Source organism: Scatophagus argus, chromosome 7 (assembly GCF_020382885.2).
Source record: "Scatophagus argus isolate fScaArg1 chromosome 7, fScaArg1.pri, whole genome shotgun sequence".
Classification (NCBI taxonomy): domain Eukaryota; kingdom Metazoa; phylum Chordata; class Actinopteri; family Scatophagidae; genus Scatophagus; species Scatophagus argus.
The window spans coordinates 7860583-7888015 of record NC_058499.1 but is presented as its reverse complement, the minus strand read 5'-3'; the positions used below and the strand labels follow the sequence as shown (position 1 = coordinate 7888015).

The 27433-nt window shown below is 42.2% G+C and overlaps 1 protein-coding gene and 1 long non-coding RNA gene across 8 annotated transcripts; one reads left to right on the top strand and one right to left on the bottom strand.

Annotated features, from left to right (window-relative positions):
* The first annotated feature begins 128 nt into the window (after positions 1-128).
* On the top strand, positions 129-27433 carry LOC124061487 (caldesmon-like). Of its 7 annotated transcripts, XR_006843759.1 has the most exons (19): positions 6652-7226; positions 7641-7744; positions 10472-10597; positions 11517-11805; positions 11889-11930; positions 12010-12765; positions 13146-13181; positions 13293-13360; positions 13725-13965; positions 14075-14200; positions 19290-19333; positions 19438-19516; positions 20268-20399; positions 20482-20613; positions 21705-21747; positions 22507-22578; positions 22706-22730; positions 24228-24264; positions 25630-27433. XR_006843759.1 is itself a non-coding variant. In XM_046393349.1 (17 exons), the coding sequence occupies exons 2-17, from the start codon at positions 7671-7673 to the stop codon at positions 25641-25643; spliced, it is 2268 nt and encodes a 755-aa protein (XP_046249305.1). In that variant the 5' UTR covers positions 129-260; positions 7641-7670; the 3' UTR covers positions 25644-27433. The 7 variants fall into 7 exon arrangements, 4 of the variants coding, with proteins under 4 accessions (XP_046249305.1, XP_046249307.1, XP_046249306.1 ...); XR_006843760.1 differs by lacking the exon at positions 22706-22730; XR_006843758.1 differs by lacking the exon at positions 21705-21747 and having other exon boundaries at positions 6654-7226.
* On the bottom strand, positions 11627-19521 carry LOC124061497. Its single transcript, XR_006843762.1, has 3 exons — positions 19380-19521; positions 19093-19190; positions 11627-11764 (listed from the first exon to the last, which is right to left on the bottom strand). It is a non-coding gene; the product is annotated as an uncharacterized LOC124061497 (long non-coding RNA).

Sequence of the window (27433 nt, the reverse complement as noted above, 5' to 3'; positions counted from 1 at the left end):
TGTCCTAACATACCTGCATCAGATAAGATCATCTTTTTTTGATATTACCAAGAGCTAATTAATCCCATACAAAATTATTCATGCAAAAACTAGAGGAATCAGTGGCCTTACAGTTGAAACACACATCAGTCCTGTGTGAATTTCACAGATTTGCAGCTTCAGCAGGCGGGGCTGTACAATGCATGCTGTGCATATAAACTTCTGGTTGCTCTGCCTCTGCTGATTTCCAGCAAGTAAAGTCACTTTGGTGTCTCAGCCTGGTAAGTGTGATGATCATTAACTCTATCTTATAACTGGCAGATAGAAGAGTTTGTTGGGTTTTTAGCATTTAGAGTGATTTACATGGTATAATTAGCAGAGAATTACCCGCACTGACGATCGCTGAAGTTGTTTTTCCATACATCATCATTTGATGTCATGACAAGGTATGTACAAGACTCATTAACAAGACTTACAGTTCGCTGCTTAAATTAAGAAGAGATGCTCTGATATCTCAAGACTATAACTTACCTGTTGGTAGAAATTATGTTACATATTATGCAGACACCTCAGTGGTGAGATTATCTGAATTAATACAGATACGGTTGATTTATTCATATACCTCTGATGAATCTCACTTAAAGAGTTTTTATTGAAAGAAATTCAGTTAATTCAGTTTAAGCTGAAACATGCTCATCCGTTGCTGTAGGCTTCAGCAGATCATTGCCTTCAAACTTCCAAATTCATCATTTTCCATCTCGTAACGTGTCCACCACAATACTGAATACTGTAATTTGACTTTAGTTTCTGTCGCTCATACACTGAGCAGACGTCTGGCTGTGAAAAAGCTGTTTGCCGTTGTTGACATGCCAAGTCAGACTTCTATTCCTTAGATGGTATTGAAGATAAAGGATACAACCGCATGTGGTTTTGAGCGTGTGAGGTTATGACCATGGACTCATCTCTCTGGAGACTGGAATTGTGTTTGGGTTTGGGGAACATCCTCTCCCCCTGTTGTTTACTGAAATCAGGATTATGTTGCATCATGAGAATGAAAAGCTGCATATATACAGTAAAATGTTGCAAGTGTAAAGGCTATTGATAAGCAACAGCAAGACTTCACAGATTTGTATTTAATAAATTGTTTTGATGACCTACATTCACAATTTAAGGAAAAAAAAGCTGAATGAAATGAAATTTGCCTGATTCAAACACCAGTGGTGCCTGTGACAAGAAAGAGTGAGATATGATCTGATTTGTGAACATACGTGTGAGCACAGTGGACCTTTTAAACCGCTTGAGTTCAAAAGTCGTCATGAAAAAGAGTTTGAGAATCAGATACAGGTGAGATTCAGCTGCTAACGTCGTCGTGCCTCTTGTGATTTGAGACTGTCTGTGCTCCTGGCTGCACAGGTGGGACTCTCTTAATGGGAGAGGAAATGGTTTTCCACATGAACAAATTAAAGGAAGGGTAGGGACATTAATGGAGTTGCCCATCTGCAATCAGTCCGCCAGTGACTGTATTAAAAATTACTCAAGGAGAAGTAACGTTCTCTACATCAAAACTGGAGTGATTCAGAATGACAAGATTTTATTGATTAAACAAATACCATCCAGTTGTTTGCAGCATCTAATATTTTGAAATCAGCCGTAGTCACAGCAACCCACGACCTTCCACTCATTCTTTCCCAGCTGCATTATGGAAAGGTGATGAACGGAAATCATAATGGAAATAAGTTATTCTTGGATTGCCACTTTGTGTAGCAGCAGGTATTTCCTAGAATAAACCATGCTCACTGTCCACGGCTTTGCACTTTGCCAAGCTAGGACACTACAACTTACACTGCCTGTGTACTTCCTTAAAAGGAGGCCGAGTGCACCATCTCATCTGATGGGATGCAGAGCTGGGAGTGCACACAGCTGCATCTATTTCCAATGAGTGCCCAGTTGAGGAGGAAACCTTAACTTAGTTGTGGATTTTGATCAGTTCAGCCTCTTGTGTCACCAGGCGTTTTATACCGGTTTCGATGATCACTCAGGCTTGCTGTTGTCGTCACGCACAAGCAAGCAACAGTTTCCTCTTTTTTTTAAAGGCATTCCTGTTCATCAGTAATGGACTTCTTGTGTCCTTTGGCTTATTAAAACAAAGCTGAGCTGCAGAGCACTGAGAGGGCAGCTGAAAAGCCTGTGTGAGCATCCAGCAGAGCCTCTTAACTCTGCGTAAAGATGATAAGATGCTTACACATCTGCACTTTACCAGTCGACGGTTGTTGGCCACAAAACAACACACACTCCTTTTCAACTACAAAGAGTACACAAACATTTTGGCGGTAAAGCAGAAAAAGGTCACCGCTGCAGTGTGCTGTGGCTTGTAAACTGTGTGGAATTTGTGCCCTGGTCAGGGACTTTTTCATACGTGACCATGTTTGGTCATGTGGAGTTAGCAGCTGTGGCTTCTTGATTGATTGCAAACACCTCTCAGGCAACTGTTTATTCTATAAGCACGCTGAAGCACTTTCTTTATCTTTTAACGAGAACCTTGTCTGATTTTAAACTGTAGCGTTATCTGAGGACCTATATTTTGTATATTTAAGTGATAATGTTATTTAGCGCAAACTTTCAGTGAGAGTAACAAATGGATCTCTTTTAATTCCTCAGTTACCAACCTTTACCACTAATTAGTAAATAAACACTTCAAAACTCAGAAGATGTGCAGATGCTTAGATGAATCACTATTCATGATACACTTGCTATGTACAACTTACACAGCCATGCAGCTCAGCATGCTCAGAACTTCAAATAAAGGCCAAAAAGCCTTTTAAGTCTACTAGAAGTAATAGTGGAAATGTGAAAACAGTAGGGACAATAAATTCAATGATAGCGATTTAAATCAACACATTGGCCCCAGGCAGCTAGTGAAATGCTGGTTTAAAATTCTGACTGAGCAGCAGGCTAATGTGAAAGAACGCCAACAAATAAAACTCCAACAAGGATATGTGGGGAGAAGATTTATGTCAGAATTTGCGTGGTCACAGATCTAACAAGACGGTGGGTGTAAAAATGTCATCTAAGCTGTAACTGCTTTAGAACCGTGCCAGCTTAGCACAGTTTAATGTTTTATTTTCAGGTTTCCTTTCTGCTACACCCACAAATTGTTTTGGAGTGATGACAAGTAAGTGAGAGAGAGGGAGCTGGTTACGGCATCCAGCTGCCTGCATGTGGCTCCTCTGATTGAAGACCTGAGGCCTGCTCGAGGTGTAACATGCCAAACCAAATCTAAATCAGGCTTTTGAAGCAGTCTTTGATCACACGTAATACTTTCCTCTGCTTCCTTTTGATGTCTCATTAATACACTAATACACTCTCTGTGAAGACACCATCATCAAACCAGAATGAAGCCAGAGAAACAAACAGATAGCACATGGTGTGTACAGTGCTAGGATGAATAGGGACACAAAGAGGGACTATGCAACTGATGTAATTATGGTGCTTTTAGTGGAAGTCTTTTAACTTTTATATTTCATACCAAAAGCTCGATTGAGATTAAAGAAACACTTAAAGAATTCTCAGGCTGAATTAGCTGGTGTTAGAAACAAAGGACGCACACATTGGGATAAAACTTCAGCACTGGATACTTCAGCCATTATACATTAACCCAATCCATTAATCACATTTAATAGGTCACCTATTTGACTTCAGTCGGTATATTAAAAGTGCATTTCGTAAATCAATTAGTAACTGCCAATGTTTGAGCTGTTTTTATTTTTGGACATCAGTCTAATAACATATCATATATTCAGCTTTCTCTTTCTCTACATAGACCAGAAATCTGGAAGCACAGGAGGTCCCTTCTGTACTGTGCAGCTCCTTCCTGGTGTCCCAGTCGAATCTCCATGTAAAATGACTGCAGAATGATTGCAAACAAAAAGAGAAACACTTAAAGTCGGTCCTGACTACAATGTTATATTCAGAGCCATGCAAAGAGAGAGGGATTAGGATTAACTATTTCTCAGTGACGTCAGTTAAAGGCATACCTAATGAGGGTGTCCGATAACATCAGTTTTAAACCTTTTGACAACCCTGAATGGTGAAGTGTGAAGAACTGAATTCATATTTTGCCACAGTGTCTTTGTGTACCTGAATGTAAATTTTACTTGGACATTTGAATTGTTAGAATCATTTTTTCCCAGTCTATATCGCTATCATGTTGGTGCCAGGCAACTAGATGCAGATGATGTTTCCTTGACACTGCCAGTCTCCTTTTGTGACAACCGATTTGTTGCAAACATCTATAAATATTCACGAGCAGAGCTTGGTGGGTGTTAGGGGGCAGCACTTGGCCATCAGTAAGCCACTCACAAGTTTCCATTTGCATGAGAGCAGAGTGCAGAGGCAGAGAGAAACAAAAGGGAAAGCTCACCCAGATGTGAGAAACCAGTTACAGATGTATGAATCAGAAAATACCCTGCGCAACCATCATGTGGGAATGATTTGTGAGCTCTGACTGCATCTCATGACAGAAGTACTGTAACAGCCACCAACAAGTTGTCCACACATAAAACATTAAAGAGGAGATTAAAGAATCTCTTGCAGTTTAAGAGTTTCTTTAGTTTTGGTGGATTGTTTCAGTGCCATGAGTAGGTACAGGCAGACTTTTCTGTCTACTGAAATGCCAGTGTGATCAGTGCTTTCATATAAGGGGGACTTTGCATTGGGCGGCACGGTGGTGCAGTGGTTAGCACTGTCGCCTCATAGCAAGAGGTTCGAATCCCGGTCTGGGCCCTTCTATGTGGAGTTTGCATGTTCTCCCTGTGCCTGCGTGGGTTTTCTCCGGGTACTCCGGCTTCCTCCCACAATACCAAACACATGCACATTAGGTTAATTGGCTACTCTACATTGCCCCTAGGTGTGTGTGTGGTTGTCTGTCTTTGTGTGTTGGCCCTGCGATTGACTGGCGACCAGTCCAGGGTATACCCTGCCTTTTGCCCGTAGTCAGCTGGGATAGGCTCCAGCTCCCCCGCGACCCTGACGGATAAGCGGTATAGAAAATGGATGGGACTTCACATTTAGATGTGTACATTACACCTCTAATCCATACAAATCACCTGTCTGATGACTGGTGGGGCAGCTGCCATGAGCAATTCTCAGCATATCTGTACTCCATGTGTTCATCCACACTGGTGACCAAAGTGAGGTGTAGAAAGGCATTTTTCACCTCTAGCTTCTAGGGAGGGGGAGTTTTTAGACTTGGTGCACTTGGGCCAATCCAAACAGGCCTGGATTACGACTTTGACATGTCTGTGAGCTGTGAGCTGCAAGAAATGCAGGTGATGAGCAAAATGACTACTCAAATAAGATTATCCATAATGTTGATGGTCATGATGAGCCTGCCAAAGACAATAACAAAATGAACTGTTTGCGGTGATTATGATTTCATACATGCATGTCTGTCACACACAAGGTGCCCTTGTTATGACAGTGACCGATACTGGCTGCACATACAGGAGACCAGAGATCACATAGCTGGAATACCTCCTGTGTGTCCTATGCCACATCACTGTGATGGACGTATGTGTCTCATGGACTGAATTGCAGTGGGTGTTGCATTAATCACACACAGTCTTTTGTTTTTTACAATGCAAACCTGATGTCTTGTCCCAAACTCAAATCAAAAGCATTCAAAAGGGATACATGAGATTTATTTTCACTAGATTTACTGAGCTTAAATGTTTTAATCCTCTGAATGGGGCAGAAGTGAGTTCAGAGTTCATCTGTGCTTTCACACTGCACTGAAATCTGCTGGCTGGAGTTACTGGCAGGCTTTCTTGCAGACAGGTGGTCAAAAGATTGTTGATTGCAGCTGCTAATTATGCAGCTGGTAAGTGACCCGTTTAGGAAGAAAGATGATTTAATAAAGGTTTTTAATTGTCAGTAATTGGGAATTGTTGCTTCTTAAAATGCTTTAAAGGCCACAGATGAATGTATTAATTAATTCTTCAGCCTACGTGGTTTACACTCATATTATCCAAAGCTTTCATCCATGAACACTCGAGATTGTTTCTGATTTCGTGATAAAGCCAGAAGAAGATTGCAGATGGTGTCTTGGCACGAGTTTCTGTGGTTTCTCATAAGCTGATAAGCTTTGTGAAATTACACCAATCAGTGCAAGCAAAAAATACAGTTTAATGATGACCAATTCATCATCATTTAAATCCTCAATGAATTTTGTGTTCACAGTTTGTCATGCCTGATGACATGTCAGGGGGATGAGAATTTCAGTGGGCCTTCACTAAACAAGAGCAGTTGGATTTCAAGGGTTCACTGATGAGCAGAGATAGAGAGATAGGCAGAGGTATTACATCTGTCCACCATCTACAATTCAAATAAAGCTGTCCTGCATATTGACCTGCCCGGTTGATGTATGGGCCTCCATTTCCCCTCAGGAGAGGATGCTAGATGCTGTTTTAACAGGCACTGCTTATTGATTAAGAAAACATTTTTGAATACACACTTATATTCACAACAAACAGTTAAGTTTAAATTTAAAGGTCAAAGAAAAGAAGTTGTTAAAGTGACACATGTTTGCATGTGAAAACAGACAATCAATTTTGTTTTTGGTTTTTTGGGGGTTTTTTTTGTTTTTTTCAAAAGACTCCCCTGGATTCCCCTATTGTCTCAAATTCTGCCATCCAGCTTCAGTCTCTGCAGTTTACTAAAGACTTTTCTGGTGTCTTTCAGGCTACATTTATGTCATCATCCCTCCTCCTCCTCCTCCTTGCAAACATTTTGTGATAAAAACCCAACATCAGCAAGAGACCCCAAATGCAAAAACAGTACAGTGTCCAGACAAAATTCAAATCAACAGGGGAATCTATCTAATTAAGAAGGGAACCCTGAATAAATTAAATTACAAATTTGACAGGAGCTGCAGCACACCAAGACATACAGAAAGAAAGCAGGATGAAAGACGACGAGCTGAGGGAATCAGTCTGAGAGTTTCTGAAGTCAGAGATCAGGGAGGGGAAAGTGAGCAGGAGTCAGGCTGAGGAGGAGGGAGGCCGAGAGAGAGAAGGAGAGGGGAGCAGAGAGGCAGGCTTTGCCTTTTCTGGTAGTTAAAGTTGCTGAAAGAACAAGCAGGAATTCTTTGCGCTGCAGAAGGGCTGAGATATAAACCAGACTGTGGAAGCTGATATATGAAGACAGGAGAGACACTGCTGTTCATGGACTAAACTTCAGCTACTGCTAAGGTACTGTAAACCAACAGGGCACTGCAGGTCCCTATGTTTCAATCCATGGCAGGAAGTGGTTTTGGATGGTCCCTTAGACTTTGATGTTGGAGCTCATTTATAAATTACCTTTATTTTAAATGAATTTAACGTGTTTTCATCTTCTCAGTGGGGGTTTGTTACTTAGTATGAAACCTAACAAAGCTGGGGAATTACCGTGATGATGAAACAAGATTCATCCTATAGTTTTCAGATGCCACTGTACTCTGAACAATGTTCCATATAACGCATCGTTCAGAAGATTTATTTTCTCCCCATCAAACACTGAGGGTCAAGTATGCAGTCCAAGGTAAACCAACTGATAAATGACCGATTGGCCGATTGACTGTAGTAAATTTACCACACATGATGTGATATCACAATTCTGTCTTTCAGTGAGAAAGTGAGGAAAATCTTTGGGGCATCATGGATGATGACTTTGACCGCCGCATGGAGCTGAGGAGGCAGAGGAGAGAGCAGATGCGCCTCGAGGCTAACAAGTGAGTGAACCTTCTGCTTCAGTGTATTTGTTCAGCAGGGAAAAATATTTAGCCACTTTTATAAATCATATGTACAGTATTATTAGACATCATTAGACATCATCTGCTCAAAGGGGAGGCAAATCCATAAGCCTTCTGTGCATTGTGGAAAAGTCAGTTTTCACTAAGGACGAACATCAACCATTTTAGAGGTGTTCAAGATGTCTTTCCTTTAATCTTTTCATGCAAAGTCTTGGAGACAGACACTCAGTCATGAAGGCTTACTGAGCACTTGTACAGGTGTATGTCTTTTTGCATGGGGGAGTAGTGAGTGCCTGTACAAGTGGCACAGACAGGACTTGGATGATGTTCAGGCAATGATGTCTTAATGATCTCCACGTCTTATTTTTACTCATTATGGAATCAGTCGGCTGTGCTGTTGTTTGGATTTGTCTCTCGCTCTGTCGTCTCCCTCCCTTCCTCTTTGTTTGTGCTCAGATAAATATTACAGCACCCATAAAGGGTTATTCATCACAATGTTATATTCAGAGCCATGCAAAGAGGGGATCAGGATTAACCAAGTCTCAATGACGCCGGTTAAAGGCTACCTAGCTAAAGGCTATCCACGCTAGTTGTAAAATGTTCACCCATGAGTGTAAACATGCAGGTTTGACTTTTTAACTTGTATCTTATCCTATTTCATCATAAGAACAAGAAAGAAAATATAGTGATATAAACTTAAAACTTAAAAATCAACATCAAACATTAGGAATTTTTTTTCTTTCTTTTTTTGTACTTACAGCTTACAGACATTAAACACTGAAGACTGGTCAAAGAAAAAACATGAACTGGATTTGATCATTTCTGCACCAAACCTCATCAATTCAATTCAACAGTTGAGGAGAAGGAGTCTATGAAAACACAGAAAGTACCAATAAATTGATCCTTCTAAGTATCATCTGTGCTGGCAAAGCTTGAGGCATCCTGAGCTCCTGGCCCTTCATTACAGTGAACATGTAGTGTGTTTTTTTTATTAAATCCCACAAACACAGTCCTACTGCTGTAATTACTCACTGTTCAGTGTATTCATCAATAGCTGAAAAGGGTCCCCAGTACCCTGGGTGTCTTCATTCCTGTTTGAGTGATGTTTGTTAAAAACTACAGGGAAATCATTTGGCCTTTCAGTAAATTAAAAAATAAAACTATATATTTACAACCATTTTTGTGAGATTTACTTCAGTGGGAATGAATGTGCTTGGGACTGAAGTGCCACAGACTGAGTAGGGGTGTTGGAAATTACTGAGGGACAGAATAACACACAGTAGGTTTGGTGTTTCGGTCAGTTTTACCTTTTAAAGATTATTGGTGAAATCTGGCCATGACCATGCACAATATTTGGCCATATCTGATGGCCTATCGGAGGCCCAGTGATAAAAAGGCGTTCCTAACATTTTTCTCACAGCCTTACAGCCAGCCCTGCCAGCAGTGTGCCAACCCAAAGCCTGCTCGGCCTCAGCCTCCTCTCTGCAGCTCGAGGAAAAGCTGCAGATGCTGGAATGCCTTGACTGCCTCTTTTGTTTCAGCACAAGACAGCCTAGTTTGACTTTCTTTTCCTTCTTCTCACACACTTTCTCCTGTTAGCCATGAAACGCTCATCATGTTTCACCCCGTTGATTATGTTTCACGTCCCTCTGTGTTGGTCATCTGGAAAAGTGACTGCAACATTTTGACAGCACTCTCACAGCAGGCCTCTAGCTTTGGGTGGAGTAATATCGAATTGAATTACCATTTGCAGGAACCTTTGGATTTGTTGGATTTGAGAGAGGAATGAATCTTGTGGTTCCCATCACCTTTTCCTCTCACAACATCTGTAAAACATTGGGTTGTGGATTCAGGAAGAGCGAAAGTGAATAATACCCATGCTCCACCAACAAACCATTTCCAGGTCTCTCCTTAACTCATAAAATCCGGTGATACCTGAGGAGACGCAGCTTGGCATGCTAAAGAAAAAACCTACTTTGGGTGCACTCATGGTCAGCTGAAGGTCAGTGGCTGGATGTGAGTGTGATGGGAAGGACAGGAGGATTGTTTTTTAGTCTAAAGTTTATGATTTCGTCCTCAACTTTATTTCTTCCTCTTTTCTCGCCATTTTTTTTTGCCACTGTTGTCTCTGTGTCTGATTTAATATGTTGCCACAGGGGGGTCCCTCCCTTCTTCATTCCTTCTGGACCTCAGCTCTTTCAATGTGACACTTAAATCTCAGACACATGTAGAGTGTGTGTTTCTTGTTATTTCTGAGTCTGTGTTCCCTCTGTTGTGGCATCTTCCTTTTCCATCATGTCTCATGAAATTAGCTGTGATTTATTGTGGGGACCAGCAGATACTTCCTTTACACACAGGTTTGTTTTGTTTTTTCACATGAAATATTGGAGACTTTCAACTCTTCAGTCCTCTTAAAATCCGTCAAATTAATTAATCACAAACTCATCACCACAGTAAGGTAATAAAATTACATTTGTTCTTTACCAAATAGGTATCTATTTTGGTTTTGCTACTTGCTTGTATTAGTCAGTTTTATCAGCTACCATTCATTATTATGACCTCAAAAACTAAATATATTGCTATAACAAAATTATAAGTGATGGCTGAATTTCAATAACCCATGGTGGAATTTCAGTTTGAATAGGAATAGGAATCATGTAAAAATGCAAACATATGCATTGTATATCTGTATGTGTGTTATTTTAGTACGGGTTACACCAACGATGATGAGGAGGAGGAAGCTCGAGAACGAAGGAGACGAGCAAGAGAGGAGAGGAAGAAGATGAAGGAGGCAGATGAGTCTGGGACCACAGATGTGATCAACACTAACAGGTACAATGTGAACAAAAAGTTTTGAACCCAGTGTAGCAAGCAGAGAAACAGACAAGAAACAGAAACAAAAGAGCTGAGCCCTCATGCAATTTGTTGGACAGTGGAGAGGTGTTGCCAGGTGGACTTTTCTGCCACTAAGCAGGGTGGATTTGCAATAGGCCACTCTGAGTACTTGATTATCCCCAGGTATGTTCAGGACTTCCAGGACAGAAAAAGATCCTGAAAGTTTACTGTGGCTGTTTGCCTGTTGACTTGTTAAGTACTAAAAGTAAACCATGCCATTTTACAATAAAACTTCCCTTTAATTTTATGATGTAAGTTTATTTATTGACCATGAAACTGTAGCTTAAACAGATTATGCACTCGCTGAAGAAATATTATCTAATGTTTGGAAAAACCAAAAAGTGACTTCAAACTGTTAAACCACAGCTGTTATCTCCCAACCAGCCACACAGCTTAGCTAACTGGTAAGGCTTGTTAGCGCCACTGATAGTAGAAACTTACCCCATGATGATTTAAGTCAATCAGTTGGTATTACGCATGCACCAGGCTCAATGTTTAGCCATGACTGTCTGTAAATCCACAAAACCAGCTTGAAAATGAAAAAAATCTGAAACTGTTCTGTGAAAGTCCAAGTCACACCCTTGTAGGACCTTTCTGATGCCATGACTGGCCAATCTGCGTTCAAGGGATGGAATTTAGCGAAGGATGAATCGCTATAAATTTCTTGGAGACAGCAGTGAAGTCAGTTAAACAGCTGGAGAAATAAATTTTCAAATGTGTTTGAAGGCATTTTGTTCTCAACTCAAGTGTGCAGGTTCATCACACTTGATCAGACAAAACACTGAATTTCAGCCGGCATTTGGAGTTTCGACTTTGGCTCGATACGAATCTCAGATTGATTTTATGTACTTCATAGTGTGACGGAGACCGAGTCCTCCACCACAGCCTGTGCTGATGATGACCAGGCTTTGCTTGAGCGTCTGGCCAAGAGGGAGGAGCGCAGGCAGAGGAGAGTGAAGGAGGCCATGGAGAGGCAGAAGGAGCTTGACACCACCAATGGCACACTGGAAGAGCAGTCTTCCATTAGCAGCAACAGACAGGGAGGTACAGAGGAAGAGGAGAAGATACCATCCCAAGAAGAGGTAGCAGAGGCTGATGCTAACTCTTGGAAGAAAGAGGAGGAGGACAAGAAGGGAGATGAGAAGGTAAAGCAGAATAGGTCTGAATTTACTCATAGCGTAAAAGTGAGATTATTCTGTCACAGCATAGGTTTGTTTTTTCCCAACAGGGATCTGTTGAGGAATCAAGAACAGCAAGCACAACAAACGAGGTACTTATTTTAGATTTTATGCTAAATTAATTTTGTTTGTATATGACCAGACACAAAACAAATGTAACTTATTTTATAGGAGGAGACTGAGGAGAAGGCTGCAGCAACAGAAAGAGAGGCGGAACAGCCTGATTTAGGAACGAAAGGCCCTGAAGAGGAAGAAGTTCCAGATGCTGACAAGGAGGAAGAAGAGCAGAAGAGGAAAGAAGAAGAGGAGAGACAGCAAAAGGAAAGGGAAGAAAAGCTGCGGCTAGAAGAGGAAGAAAAGCAAAAAAGGGAAATGGAGGAAAAGCTGAGGATACAGGAGGAAGAAAAGCAAAAAAGGGAAATGGAGGAAAAGCTCAAGAAAGAGGAAGAAGATAGACAGCTGAGAGAGCAGGAGGAAAGGAAGAAGAAGGAAGAGGAGGAAAAACAAAGACAGGACATGGAAGAAAGGCTGAGAAAAGAGCAGGAAGAAAAACAGAAAAAAGAGATGGAGGAAAAAATGAGGAAAGAAGAAGAGGAAAAGCACAAAATGGAAATAGAAGAGAAAAAAAAGAAAGAGGAAGAGGAGAAAAACAAAATGGAGGCAGAAAAGAAGAGGAAGGAAGAGAAAGAAAAACAGCGCAAAGAAATGGAAGAGAAGAAGAAAAAAGAGGAGGAGGAAAAGCAAAAGAAGAAAGAGCTGGAAGAGAAGCAGAAGAAAGAGGAGGAGGAGAGACGGAAAAAGGAAATGGAAGAAAAGAAGAAAGAAGAGGAGGAAAAGCGAAAAAAGCAGGCTGAGGAGAAGAAGAATAAAGAGGAGGAAGAGAAGCGCAAAAAGAAAGCGATGGAGGAGAAGAAGAAGAAAGAGGAGGTATTGATGTGATTTGGTCTTTTCACTAACAATCCTGGAAAATTCAAATAAACATGTTGATTATCAGGGTTGGGTCGGCTTACTTTGCTTAGCACTGAATCTAATCTCAGATTACTGCAAAATCAAGCATAGGTATTTACCCTTATACTAAAAATGTGTGCAGCACAAAAATGATTTCATAAACAGTCACTTTTCTCTTTAAACATCTCATCAATGCAAATGAAATGATTTTAAAATATTTAGTTTGTTAAATCATATTGCCATTACAATGACTTTACTGCCAGAAACCACAGGCTTTGGTTGTTTCCAACATTATGGGAATGAGACTGCTGTTTTCATTATTTCAATAATTTTCTTCTGTTTCTGTCTTCTTTGTGCAGGAGGAGAGGCCAAAGAGATTTGGCTTTAAGGAAAAGGTAAAACCAAATTGATTGCCATTCCATTATACTGAATACATATTTCTCTGATATAGAAAGAAAAAGTCAGAACAGCGTTTTTATGTCTAACTCTTTCCCTGTTTTTGCAAGAATGAACCAACCAGTCAGAACGGAGCCCTCGCTGAAAATAAACTTAGAAAAACAGAGAAGACATCGAGGTAAAGTTGGACCTTTGACTCGGGTACAACAGCATGACTGAAGTTTTGAACTCAGAACTTCAAACTCTTTTTCCTTTATAATAATAAATACAATCCCCTCAAAGAGTTATAATTTATAATAAGAGGCGGGTTTTGTAATTCAAATGTATTTTTTAGTCATGCCAAGGGCCAGCTCACTCAGTCACTTTGCCACTTTTGTTCAGGCTGAAATATCTCAACAAGTATTGTATGGTTTGCCATTAAATTGCAGATATTCATTGTCCTCCCATGTTGACGTTTAATCACTCTCAACTCAGCAACAGGAACATGTGAGTTTGCATATTTGTGCACTGACCACTAAATAACTGTGTGTCTTTGTGAACAGGGACAATGTCAGCAAGGCAGACGACGTGGAGCGTCAGGAGGCCGAGCGTAAGCTGCAGGAGCTGAAGCGCCGACGAAACGATGCGGAAAGCGAGGAGCTGGAGAAGATCAAGCAGAAGCAGCAGGGCGCAGAGGCGGAGCTGGAGGAGCTGAAGAGGAAGAGAGAGGAGAGGAGGAAGATCATGGAGGAGGAGGAGATGCAGAAGAAGCAGGAGCTGGAGGACAAGAAAGCCAAAGAACAGGTTAGGATGGATGGATGGATGGTTTGATTTGGTTAGGTTTCGTAGACTGGACAGAAAGATTCAACCTGTACAGTCAAGTGTTTCAGCAAAACTGTGGTGTTTATAACAGGAGGAGAGGAAGAGGATGAAGGAGGAGATAGAGAAAAGGAGGGCGGAGGCTGCAGAGAAGAAGAAACAGAAGGCAGAAGAGTCTACCAAGCCTGTCTTTGCCATCAGTCCCAAAGGATCCTCAAAGGTGAGTTTTGGAGTGGAGGTTCAAACATTTTTGACTTGTTCTAAGGCTTCAGAATCAGAATCAGAATTCCTTTATTAATCCCTGGAGGGAAATTCTTGTTTTTACAGACATTGCACATGCAGTATTCCCGACCAAGAAAAGAGAAAAGTGCAGAGTATAAAAAATAGGATAAACTTAATAAAGATAGGATAAACAAAACTAAAATCTCAAAGTACAGGTATTTACAAAAAACTGTATTCAAATTTTTAAGAAAATTTAAAATACAGGTATGTGCATGTGTAAAAAGCCAATATGTACATTGTCTATATACAGTGAGTGTGTCCATCACAGTGCTGAGTTTAACAGTTTGATGGCGACAGGCAGGAATGATTTCCTGTGTCGCTCTGTGGTGCATCGTGGGAGTATGAGTCTGTTGCTGAACGAGCTCCTGTAGCCGATCAGCACATTGTGGAGAGGGTGAGAGGGAAAATCCAGTATAGTTCTTATTTTGGACAACATCCTCCTCTCAGACACCACTGTCAGAGAGTCCAGTTCCTCTCCCACAACATGGCTGGCCTTCTTGATGATTCTATTGAGTCTGTTGGTGTCCCTCACCCTCAGGCAGCTGCCCCAGCAGGCAACAGCATATGTGATGGCACTGGACACCACCGACTCATAGAACATCCTCAGCATCGTCCTGCAGATGTTGAAGGACCTCAGCCGTCTCAGAAAGTAGAGGCGACTCTGGCCCTTTCTGTAGACCATGTCCACATTCTTGCACCAGTCCAGTTTGTGGTCTAAGTACACCCCCAAGTACTTGTACTGTTCCACCACCTCCACAGTGTCCCCTTTGATGTTGATAGGGGTCACTGGAGCCTTAGTCCTCCTCAGGTCCACCACCAGTTCTTTGGTCTTTGTCACATTGAGCTGTAGGTGGTTTTTCCCGCTCCATGTGACAAAGTTGTCCACTACCGTCCTGTACTCTCTCTCATCCCCCCCAGTAATACACCCAACCACTGCAGAGTCATCAGAAAATTTCTGAAGATGGCAGGACTCTGTGCAGTGCGTAAAGTCTGTGGTGTAAATAGTGAAGAGGAAGGGAGAGAGGACAGTCCCCTGTGGAGCCCCGGTGTTGCTGATCACTTCATCTGACAGGCAGCACTTCAGGCGTACGTACTGCGGTCTGCCCGTCAGATAGTCTGCGATCCAGGACACCAGTGGGGCATCCACCTGCATCGCTGTCAGCTTCTCAGCCAGCAGAGCCGGCCTGATGGTGTCAAACGCACTCGAGAAATCGAAGAACGTGATTCTCACAGTGCTTGCCGGCTTGTCCAGGTGAGTGTAGACTCTGTTCAGCAGGTAGATGATGGCATCGTCCACTCCAAGGCGGGGCTGGTAGGCGAACTGAAGGGGGTCCTGAAGCGGTTGGACCATGGGCCTGAGCTGCTCCAGGACGAGTCTTTCCAGGGTCTTCATGATGTGTGACGTCAGGGCCACAGGCCTGTAGTCCTTGGGGTCGCTGGGACGCGGCGTCTTCGGGACAGGAACGAGGCATGACGTCTTCCACACCACGGGGACCCTCTGAAGACTCAGACTCAGGTTGAAGACATGATGAAGTACTCCGCTTAGCTGGGGGGCACAGGCTTTCAGGACCCTGGGGCTCACACCATCTGGGCCTGCAGCTTTGCCTGCACGGAGTCTCTGCAGCTGTCTTCTCACCTGGTCAGCTGTGAAGGTCATCGTTGGGGTGATGGGTGGGGGAGGAGTGCTTGTGGTACCCAGGTGAGAGTGGTCCACCCAGGCTTCTGGGGACGAGGTGTGAGCGAGGCCATCCAGATGGAATGTGGGTGGAGGGAGAGAGGCTGGAGTGGCCGGTTGCTGCAGCCGTACTGCTGAGGAGTCGTTTGAAGTGTGAATTGGGGTCCCTGTGTCGAATCTGTTAAAAAACTGATTCAACTCGTTCGCCCGTTCCACACCGCCATCAACTCCTCCTCTGTTTGGCCCGTAACCTGTGATGGTCCTCATGCCACTCCACACCTCTCTCGTGTTGTTCTGCTGGAGTTTCCACTCCAGCTTCCTCCGGTACCTCTCCTTTGCCTCCCTGATCTTTGATCTCAGGGTGCGCTGGATAGCTCTCACCTCCTCCCTATTGCCTGCTCTGAAAGCCCTCTTCTTGTCATTGAGGATGGCTTTGATGTCCTTGGTTACCCACGGCTTGTTGTTGGGGTAACACTTTACAGTTTTGGTTGGGACAATGGTGTCCACACAGAAGTTTATGTAGGCAGTGATGCACTCCGTGAGCCCATCAATGTCCTGGCCGTGGGGCTCACAGAGTGCCTGCCAGTCTGTCACCTCAAAACAGCCCTGGAGTGTCTCATTCGCCTCATCTGTCCATCTCCTCACAGTCCTTGAAGTTGCGGGCAGACGCTTTACGAGAGGCACATAGCAGGGGGAGAGGTGGATCAGGTTGTGATCTGACCTGCCTAGTGGGGGGAGGGGGGAAGAGCTGTAACAGTCCTTTGCATTTGCATACAGCAGATCAATTGTTCTTCCCTCTCTGGTAGGACAGTTCACAAACTGAGTGAAAGTGGGGAGTGTTTTGTCTAGGTTAGTATGGTTGAAATCACCCGAGATTGCAATGAATGCACTCGGGTGCTGAGTCTGTATCCGGGCTATTGCAGAGTGAATAGTGTCACATGTCCTGCTGGGGTTTGCAGAGGGGGGAACATAAACAGTTACCATGACAACATGTGAAAACTCCCTGGGCAGGTAATATGGACGTAGTCCAACGGCACAAAGTTCCACATCCGGGCTGCAGATGCGCTCCTTCACCGTGATGTGAGCTGGATTACACCACCGGTTGTTAACGAGCACGGCAAGCCCTCCCCCTTTGTGCTTACCGCTGGTAGCGCAGTCTCTGTCCGCACGGACCGTATGGAAGCCCGTTACCGTCACATTGTCGTCGGGTATGTCCTGGTGCAGCCATGTCTCCGTAAAGCACATCAAACTGCACTCCCGGTATTCCCTCTGACTCTGCGACAATGCCGTCAGCTCGTCCATCTTATTCCCGAGTGACCTCACATTTCCCATGACGATAGAGGGGAGACACGGCTTAAACTTTCTAGTCATAAGCCTCCGCTGTTTCAAAGCTTCCCTCTTCCTCCGTAACTTTTTATTTCCCCTGCATCCCCTGTGCGTTTTAATCCAGCATTCAGCAGGGATTTCTCTCGGTGTTTTCCCTGGAGCGATGGCCGGCTTCAGGTCCATCAGCTGATCCCGAGTGTAAACAATGCGGGCAGCGAGGAGTTTCATCGCCGCTCCGAAAAGTGTAGCTCAGCGACGAACAAAACACCAAAAAGACACACAACTTTCCTGGTGTGTGGTAGATAGTAAAACAGTGTAGTCCAGAGTAAAAGAAAGTAAAAGGAGTCGCGAAAAAATTAATAAAATAGTAGAAAACAGTGAGAAAGATCGGGAGCGTCTGTAACAGGCTGCACACGTATCGACGCATGCGCACTGTCTTTGACTGTCTTTCACACTATATAGACAAAGGTAATGGGATGGGGCTGTTTTTCTAAATCTTAATGGTTCAGCATACCAAGACATTTTGCTATGCTTCCAACTTTGTGGCAACAGTTTGGGGAAGGCCCTTTTCTATTCCAGCATGATTGTGCCCCAGTGCACAAAGCAAAGCTCCATAAAGACATGGCTGGATGAGTCTGGTGTGACTGGCCCACACAGAGTCCTGACCTCAACCCCATCAAACACCTTTGGGATGAACTAGAACAGAGACTGTGACCTTTTCCTCCATCAGTGTCTGACTTCACAAATGCTCTGCTGCATGAATGGGCAAAAATTCCTACAGAAACACTCCAATATTTTGTGGAAAGCCTGGAGAAGAGTGGAAGCTGCAAAGCCGTCTGTGTATTTAGAATGGGATGTTATTAAAGTCCCTGTTAGTGTAATGGTCAGGTGTCCCAATGCTTTTGTCTACATAGTGTACTTACTTACAGACAAATTAGGATTTATGTGCTCAGGTTTTGACATCTTAGTGTCAATAGTTGCAATAATAAAAATGAAGAAACTTCACATGAAAACTGTTGATGATATGCTGTGCATAGAAAGGGCTGCCACAGAGGAGACGAACAAAGATATGCTCTACAGCCCTACAGTTAGCTTATCTTGGCCTAAAAGATGAAAATGGAAGAAACAGCTATCCTGGCTATGAAACAAAAGCCACCCACCACCACCTCTCATGTCCTTTCAGTCTTGTTGTCACCATGAGGTTTCCAGGCAAACAGGGCCAGACTCACGGAAGTTACTGTGCCAAGAAATAGTGAACCAAACAAGCAACATATTACATGTTAGTGATCTCCAGAGGTTCTTGGAGGTGGATGTTGCTACCTTTGGGCAGATCCTTGCTAGATGCTTCCCCCTTGTTTTCAGTTTTTATGCTAAACTAAGCCAACTGGCTATAAATTCATATTTTATGGACAGATGTAAGACTGGACAGATGTAACCACAGATCTGCTTTTATTTGTTATCTCCAACTGTGTGACTGCAAAACAGATATTATTATTATTCATGCCTCATGGCATATTGTGTGGCTTATTGTGATCGTTTGTTTTGCTGTTCCCATGTCATTTTCTGTTTTCCATTCCTCTGATTTTACTGTTATACTGTCAGCTAAAGTACAATCTGTGCTGTACTCAAATATGGCTATTGTCGAAAGGACCATGACTGGGCAATTTTCTTGCCGGAGTATTTTTGGAGGAATGTTGAGAATTGTGTGTACTCTGCTCGTACATGGGAGGTATAATTCATCTTGAACAGCAGTGCTCAGTGTGAGTGTGTGTGTGTGTGTGTGTGTGTGTGTTTGAATATATCCTGGCTCACTGACAGCCAGACTGTACCGTTCAATCACTAAGGCAGCGACCAACACAGTGTCCAAGTACGGAGAGACCTCCCCAGGGACGGACTGGTCTGTCCCTCAGCGGGGTCATCTAGGGCACTAAAAAAGGAAGACAGGACAGCTTGACCGTGTCCAAACTGATCTGTGCATGTCAATGACAGACTAGTTCATGACTTTACACAATGCTGTTCTCTACAGATCGGGGAGAAGGCAGAATTCTTAAGCAAATCAGCCCAGAAAAGGTGAGCCATAAAAGCTAAGTAAAACAATTAAAATAAAATGAGTAACCTGCGCTTTCTCATACTGGTGAGCTTGCTATTGTCCCATGTGTTGTTTGTCCACACAGCACCGCGTCCAGAATGTCTCACACTCCAATTGTCTCCAAGATAAGCAACAGAATGGACCAGTACACCTCTGCCATCCAGGTGAGACTCAGCAACATTCTGTACTATGCTTAGCAGTGGGGGACAAAGTACTCAAACCATTTAAGTAAAAGTACCAAGTAACGAAGTAAACACGCCACAAGTTCTGAATTCAGTATTCCACATTAGTAAAAGCAAATAAATTAATGTATTATCAGAAAAAAATGTACTTAAATATGTTTGAAAGTAAGTTTCAAAAGTAAAAGTATAATTTTTCCAGCAAAAAACACAAAATGGAGCTGATATTTTTTGAATATTATTCAATTCATGCATCAGTAAATTTTACTGTTGTAATTGGTTGGTGTAGAATTACTTTGTTATTTTTAAGACAAATCTGAGGTGAAATGATTAATGTAAAAAAGAAAAAAAACAGATTTTTACCTTTTTTGGACACTGGACTGAATCTTTATTTTCTCGTTAAATACTGAATAATTTTGCCTCTTTGTGCCTCAAGCATCTATTCAAATCATCTGAGAAGTTTGGTGGGGGGGGAAGGTTTCTCTGATGGAATCGAAACCAGCTCATATAAATCTTTAACATGACAAGACAGAATGGAGTTACAAAGCCAAAAAAGCCAAAAAACAGTGCATTTGTATTTGAGAAAATATATTTGATAAACACAAATAAACATTTGCCTCTAAAATGTAGTGGCATAGAAGTAGAAAGAAATAACAGCACTTTGTTACTTTCCACCACAAATCCTTGGTCAATGAAGCACAGTTTTTCCCGTTAAATCCATCCTCTGTTTCCACAGGGAAACAAAGAAGCCAAATCCCCCAAATCTCCACTGGCAGATATTCCTACAGGAGGCACACGGAGCATCAAGAGCATGTGGGAGAAAGGCAACATCGGCAGCTCCTCTGAAAGTCCAGCCCCTGTCAACAAGGTGAGGGGAAGAGAGAAGGGAGGGAAGGACACAGACAGATACTGACTCAACTGTGATCGAGTGTCTTTGTCTTTTTTCCCAGGATGTTGCTGGTATCAAAGGAGGTGTGGCTGGACGTGTCAACAGCTGGATGGCAAAGCCTGCAGAGGCGGAGAAGACAGCCACACCTGCACCATCACCTGCACCAGCGGCAGCAGCAGCAAAAAAGCCAGCAGTAAGGCCTGATAAATGCCCGTCTTAATCACACACATACACACTGTTGTAAAGCAAACACCAGTGATACTTTAATAGTAATCCCTTGATATCCTGCACACGACAATGTGCACATTTGCACATCGACCTGCCAGTCTTTTGTTGGCTGCAGTCGTTATATCTGAGCTCCAAGGCTTGACAAAGTTGCTGTCTGGAGTCTAGTGACACCACATGGATAACTTACCAAACAACATCTGCAAGTCCCTCAAAAACCTCCTGTTATTCTTTACATGATGAGGAAATTTATTATAAACATGTGTAGTCAATCCTGAACCTGTGCAAAATCACTGGGTGGAATAAGGATATTATTCCCATAGTTGCTGTCAGCACGCAAACCACAAAGCAGTGAGCAGCAGTCATGTGTGAGGAGGTCAAATGCCAACGTGCCTCCTCGCACAGCCGTTTGTACGCCCCTCGATACACCAGGCGCTTCGGCCTCCTTCAAGATTATATTACAGCCTGTAATGCAGACTCTGCTTTCAAACAGTTGTCTAAGGGTTTTTGTTTTTTTTTATTTGGCTCACACATATTTCAAATCTCCTTCAAGTCTCCTTCAGGCCAAAGGCCGTGTCCCTTCACATTTGTCACTCACAGATATCATCATCATCATTGTTACTATTGTTATTGTCCATTTAACAACAATGTCAAAACAACCAGCGAGTAGACAATGAATGATGATTTTTGTTCATTTGTTATGGCACAAGTGGGGTCACTTGTAACCGGGTACTCGTAAGACAGTGTGTCCTTTTCTTAAAGTAGGACACCAGCTGCTCATCTAAACAGGTCTTCTGGAGACATTACACTATGTCCCCATGCAGTAGCATAGCTGGCTGACGTGTGACATTGTCCCAACATGAAATTTATGAGTGAGATATCTTTAGTATCAATCCGTCTTACTCTTACTTGCACTGCAACACCTCCCCCTGATGGGAAGAAGCTGCACAGCAGTCGACTGCATGTTTCTGTCCCTAAACCTCTGTATTCTCTTTTGTACGTTTTACTGTGATTTTAATCATCTGCTGCCTCTGTTTCCCCTTGCACTCCGTTTCTCAGCTTTCCTCCCTCAAACTTTTCCTGCTGTCCACTCTTCAAACTGGTAAAGGTACCATTATGCACACATTTCACCATTACTACCACTAATACTCAGGAGCATGATCAACACTAAAGGGTATAAAGTAACTAAGGACATATGCTTCAGCTAAGTACCAGTATAATTATGAGGTATTTGCACTTAACTCAAGTATTGCCTTTTGATGTGAAGTACATACATCCCCTTTACTATATTTCGGAGGAAAGCTGTACTGTTTTTTTCTCAACTACATTTATTTAACAGCTTCAGTGACTAGTTAAATAACTATTTTACATAAATAACACACACATTAAGCTTAAAAAAATGCTTCAGATTTAACCAGTGGATCCAAAGATGTGACATTTTCCATTAGACTTCCCACAGGCACCGAAATTTAGGTTGGTAAATGCAACTAAGTGCACTCACTCAAGTACTGTGCTATGTGTACAGTTCTTAGGAACTTTAACTTTCCTGAAGTATTTCCATTTTATGCCACTTTATACTGGTACTGGTACACTACTATTCAGGGAGGAGGGAGGGACAGAAATACGGTAATTTTTACTACATTTACCTACTCGTTAAATTAGCTCCACCTTTACCAGCTGTAACCTTGCTGCTAATACTTTTACACTTTTCATCACACTATTCCTGTAAAAGTTTAAATGCAGGACTTTTCCTCGTAGTATTTATACACAGTTTTGCTGGTGCTTTTCCTCAAGTAAAAGATCTCCTTCTTCCATGGCTTATTGAAGCTGAGAGGTACCTGATTGGTCTTATTTGTGACAGGATGTGAAACCAGGTGACATCGGCAACAAGCGTGGCATGTGGGAAACAAAGAAGGGCTCTGCACCTGCCAAGGTAACACACACACACACACACACACACACACACACACACACACACACATACGTCTACTGTGCGGGTGGGGAGGCATAAATGTTTTAGAGTTTATAGTGACATGGTCCTGTCTGTTTGTTTCATTCAGTCTACCTAATAGACAGGTGAAAGAGGTAATCTGCAGACCTGTGGCCACATTGTTAAATGCATGTTCTGCCAGCACAGAGTGACTGATCTTTGTGATGCTAACACTGTTTTCATGCCGTTTCAACACACATATGTTTGGGGTCAGTGTTGCCAGATTGATCAGTTTTCTGCTATTTCAGTTATTTCTTCTTTATTTGGGCAATTTGCTCTGAGTGGGTTGTTTTATTTGAGATATTTTTTTTTCCATCTGGGTGACTTGCCACTGATGAAATGTTTTGCTGTATTGCAGTAAATCTCTCCCTCCCCTGATTGTCAGGGCTCTGAGTTCAGACCCACTGAAAACTCAAATGTTTAGTTTATAGCAGTTCAGGTTTGATAGAGCTCCTTTTTGTCAGTCCAATCTGGCAACACACCAGGGTTGTTTGCTTTTCAGTGCGGTCAGATCAAAAGGTACAATTTGTGTGCATGATTTGTCACTAAGGGACTGTACATAAATTATTAAAGGGGGTCAGGGTTGAGAAAAGGGTAAGGTGATGAATTATTTGGACTTTACTTAAGAGAGAGTAGTCTAAATGTTTTGGGAAAGCAGAGAAGGGTTTCTTTGATATTTTTTATGCATCATTCCTTCCTTGTGAGATTTCTTGTCAAAAAGTTACATCAAAGCTACATCATCAACAGGTCATAAAATGTTTGGCCGCATGCAGGTGACACACAGTCCCTAACACATAAGTCTGAATATGATCATTATCTCTTGCTAAAAGTGGGATGTACAGTATTTTGAATCCCAATCTTTGATTTGCCTTAACTGAAATGAAATGACTTATGATTGATGTGATGAAGGCTTACCTGTCCTTACCCGTAACATGCACTTTGTACAGTATATTATGTATACGCTCTTAGTGGTTCTCACGCTGTCGTTGAGAACAGAAGCTAACAGTATTTCTCGGCTCTGATGTGTTTGCTCATTGGGAATATGGATTACTTTTGTGCATAAATGTGATATTGTCACAGGATGTTTTGGCTGCACTGTGCACAGCTTTTTAATGCCACGATAGCAGTTGCATTAGAGTGAGAACATGATGGAGGATTGCATGTGGTTATGTCTGTGAGTGCTGCGTATGATGAAATCTTTGATTTCATATTTTTTTCACGTGAGAATATAAATACCATATCTGGTATCTGTGGGAATGTTGTAGAATGCAGTACATTCATCTTTGAGGGTATGAGCACATTTTCCCTGGCATGTTTTTTATAGTGTGTTATATTTTTATCACATCCCTCCATCACTCTCACTCCCACCTCACTTGGTCGGGTGAAGCTTTTTATGTGATTTCCTCTGTTAGGATCCCTGTTACCTTCAATTTATCAAAAGCCCTTCATCGTGCGGTCCACATGGACAAATGCAAATTAATCCCAGAATAAGATTTCAGATGACTACATGATTTAATGCTTTTTTGTTGTTTATTTTTCATCCTATTGTCCTTTATGTTCCCCTGTTTCCCTTCACTTCCTCTTGTTCACAGGTGGCAGTTGGAGGCAAGAGCAGGTTTGCCACAGGTGGTGAGTTTCTCAGTTGACTGTAAATAGGGCTTAAATGTAACTGAGTACATTTACTCAAGGACTGTACTCAACTTTACCACATCTGAGAAGATCACTAACATGTCTGTACATTAAGTATGAAGCAAGCCCAGCAGCTATTTAGCTTAAGTTAGCATAGAGACTGGAAATAAAGGACCAGGAAAGCAAATAAACAGATTCATAAAATCACTTTTATTTTTAATTAAATACCTTTATAATGGGATTTCTACTTTTACTTAATTAAAGGACCTTAATACCTCCTCCACCACCGAATGAAAGGCGCACATACTGCATGTTAAACCGGCATTCATCTCGATCAGCAGAGTTTAGGTGAAGTGTGTCTGTCCTTCAAAACATTTTCCGGATGAGGAGTGCAGGCCTTGACTGATTTATAGCCCCCTGCGGACTCGTCACCGCAACAACCCACCAGCTTTCCCTTGTGCCTGGCTAGGCACTCACTGTAAATCAAATCTGCTGCTGGAGATTTTTGGGCACAGGCTCAGCTCTGTGGCACTGTGGTTTATATTTAAAAAAAAAAACCCTTGCCCTGACCTTGTTTCCCAGTATAAAGAACCTTCCAGACTCCTGGGATAGCTCTCGTGTCTTTGCAGTGCACTGTTCACCCAGTGCCACCTGGGCTGTCCAATGCCAAGCAGGGTGAGGCGAGCTGTTAGGCATACCAGAGTGCAGCTGCTTGATTGTCACATTACAACTGACTGCTGGAAAGGATTACTAACTGTTTAAGCTGCAAATCGAACTCGATCACTGGGCTTATTCACTCAGTACTGATCGTGAAGAGCTAAAACATATCCCTACAGTCCTTAGGGACAGTTTAAATGTGCTTTAATCCTTAAGCAAAGCAGTCCCCTGACATTAGCAGGAGTAAAGCCGCCTTTCGTCTTTGTGTTCAAACGTTACATTTATTCTGACATCAAACCCTCGAGGCTTGAGCCAAAGCGTGAACAATAGGAATGGAAAAGTGTTTGTCGAGTCTCAGCTTGGACCCTAAATAGCGGTCCTGGTTTGTAACCTCAACGCTTCTTCATCAGAAATAGACCACTGGGGAATGAAGTAAAGGGCAAATGACAAAGTTACAGCTTTCAATCACACAGCAGAGTGTCCCGGCTTTGACTGCAGGGTGTATGTCAGCAATAGCACAACTGACTCAAATGCAAACACACACACACACACACAGCACAGAGAAGTATAAGCGTTGAGCCCTGAAACTAATCCCGTCCAACACATAATAAAGTCTGAAAAATTATGTAGTTTTAAATGATGGATGCATGGATTGTCTAACAAGTCTTGAAAATCTCTCTCTCTCTCTCTCTCTCTCTCTATTGGCAGGCGTAAGACCCTAACCCCTGACAAACCTTACCTGGCCAATCACTTGGCTCAGCTACTGTATGTGCCTCCATTTCCTCTCAACGAGTCTGTATTTCCCGCATCAAGTTCACGCCAGAATGAGGACAAGGGAACAATGAAGGATTCCAACATCAGAATCTTCTGGCAATATCTTCATGTATAACTTTTTCCGGACAGCATCACACGAAAAATGCTTAATATAGTACGGATTGTGCAGTATCAGTCCATTTAATCGAGTCCTTGTAGGTTTCAGGTGGCTGGGTGGATGCTCAAATGTTAGATTGTTTTGAAGCTACACTGACATGTCTGCTCTGCTTGTATTAGCTTATCAGTTTATAGCACAAAGCATTTGTGCTGTATTGTCATACACACTCACTGCCTTTTAGGATTGTTGTCATTATTTGGACTCCATATCATGAATGAGTCTGTTCAGTGTCCATATTACCACGATGTTGGGTGCTTTACCTCTGCGAAATTTCATACATTTTTACCATGTTCTGTTTAGCGAGAGTTTATGAAGTAAGTAAGTAATGACTTCTTTAACTGTAAGCGACTCATTAATAAGAGCAGGCTTTTACTTGGTGTTTTGGCTGTTGGGATGCCAGTGTCAGTGTTGGGTGTCAGTTTCAACAAAGATCAGATGCAGTGCCATGAAATATGGCAAAGACAGTCATGATGCCCAAACAGTAAAAAAATTAAAACTCAGTGAAAAGTTAGTAAAAATGTGTCAGCAACTATTGAAAGCTGTGAAATATGGTACTCACATTCATGTCCCCCTCTGGATGGATTTTAATGTCTTTGGTCCCTTTGATCCCTTAACTTTTCATTTATCATCATCATTAGATGATTTTTTTTTTTTTAATTTGTCCAATATTTTAGCTTATGATCAAATACCTCTGAAAATGAGATGCCCATTAACCTCAGGCCTACTTTTCCTTTAAGTAATTAGCAAATGAGAGCTTGGTAACAAACTAAAGATGGCAAACACAATCCCAGCCAAACATCAACATGTTGTCATTTGAGCACGTTAGCATGCTGACATTAGCATTAGCTCCAAGAATTGTTGTGCCAAAGCACAAGGCTCATAGTGCAGCTAACATGTCTTCATTGAATCATAAAGACTCTTTGACTGCTTACCTCTTGGATGAACAACTGTTAAAGAAAACCCAGCTCTTTATTAATGACTCATAACTTATTGGACTTTTTTAGGAAATGAGTATTATTATTTACAAAACTTATAAATCCCCTTATAAAGAGCGCCTTATTATAAAGTGGTACACGTAAGCCCACCGCCGGAGACCAAAATATAATATAATATCAGGAGCACATTCTGCCCAGGACTGCAGTCAGAGTAGCACAGTGTGCAAGCAGTTCAACTTTTCTCTCAACAGCACTTAGGGTTTGAAACCCTCATAACTTGTGACAGTTGAAAATCACATTATTATGTAATATAAGCACCAAGAAAGTCACCATAATAATTATTCAGCCACCAACGTAACAAAAACCAACAGGTACCAGTCTTGTTTGTCTGCCATCAGTTTACATGCCACTTGCAGAAGCTCTGAGGGTTTTGTAAGCACTCTGTTTGTGTTGTAATTAACCTCAAATTGTGCCCAGGTGTTTCTGTCAATCAGCACTGCACATTGAATTGGGTTCAATCATGCCAATAAGCTTTGTGAGTCTTTGGTATTTAGTAGTGGATTGCTTTGTTTGAATATTTGAAAATTATTGTTTGTTCTTGCTCCAGCAATAAAAAAACAAAAAAAAAAAAGAAAGAAAACAAAAA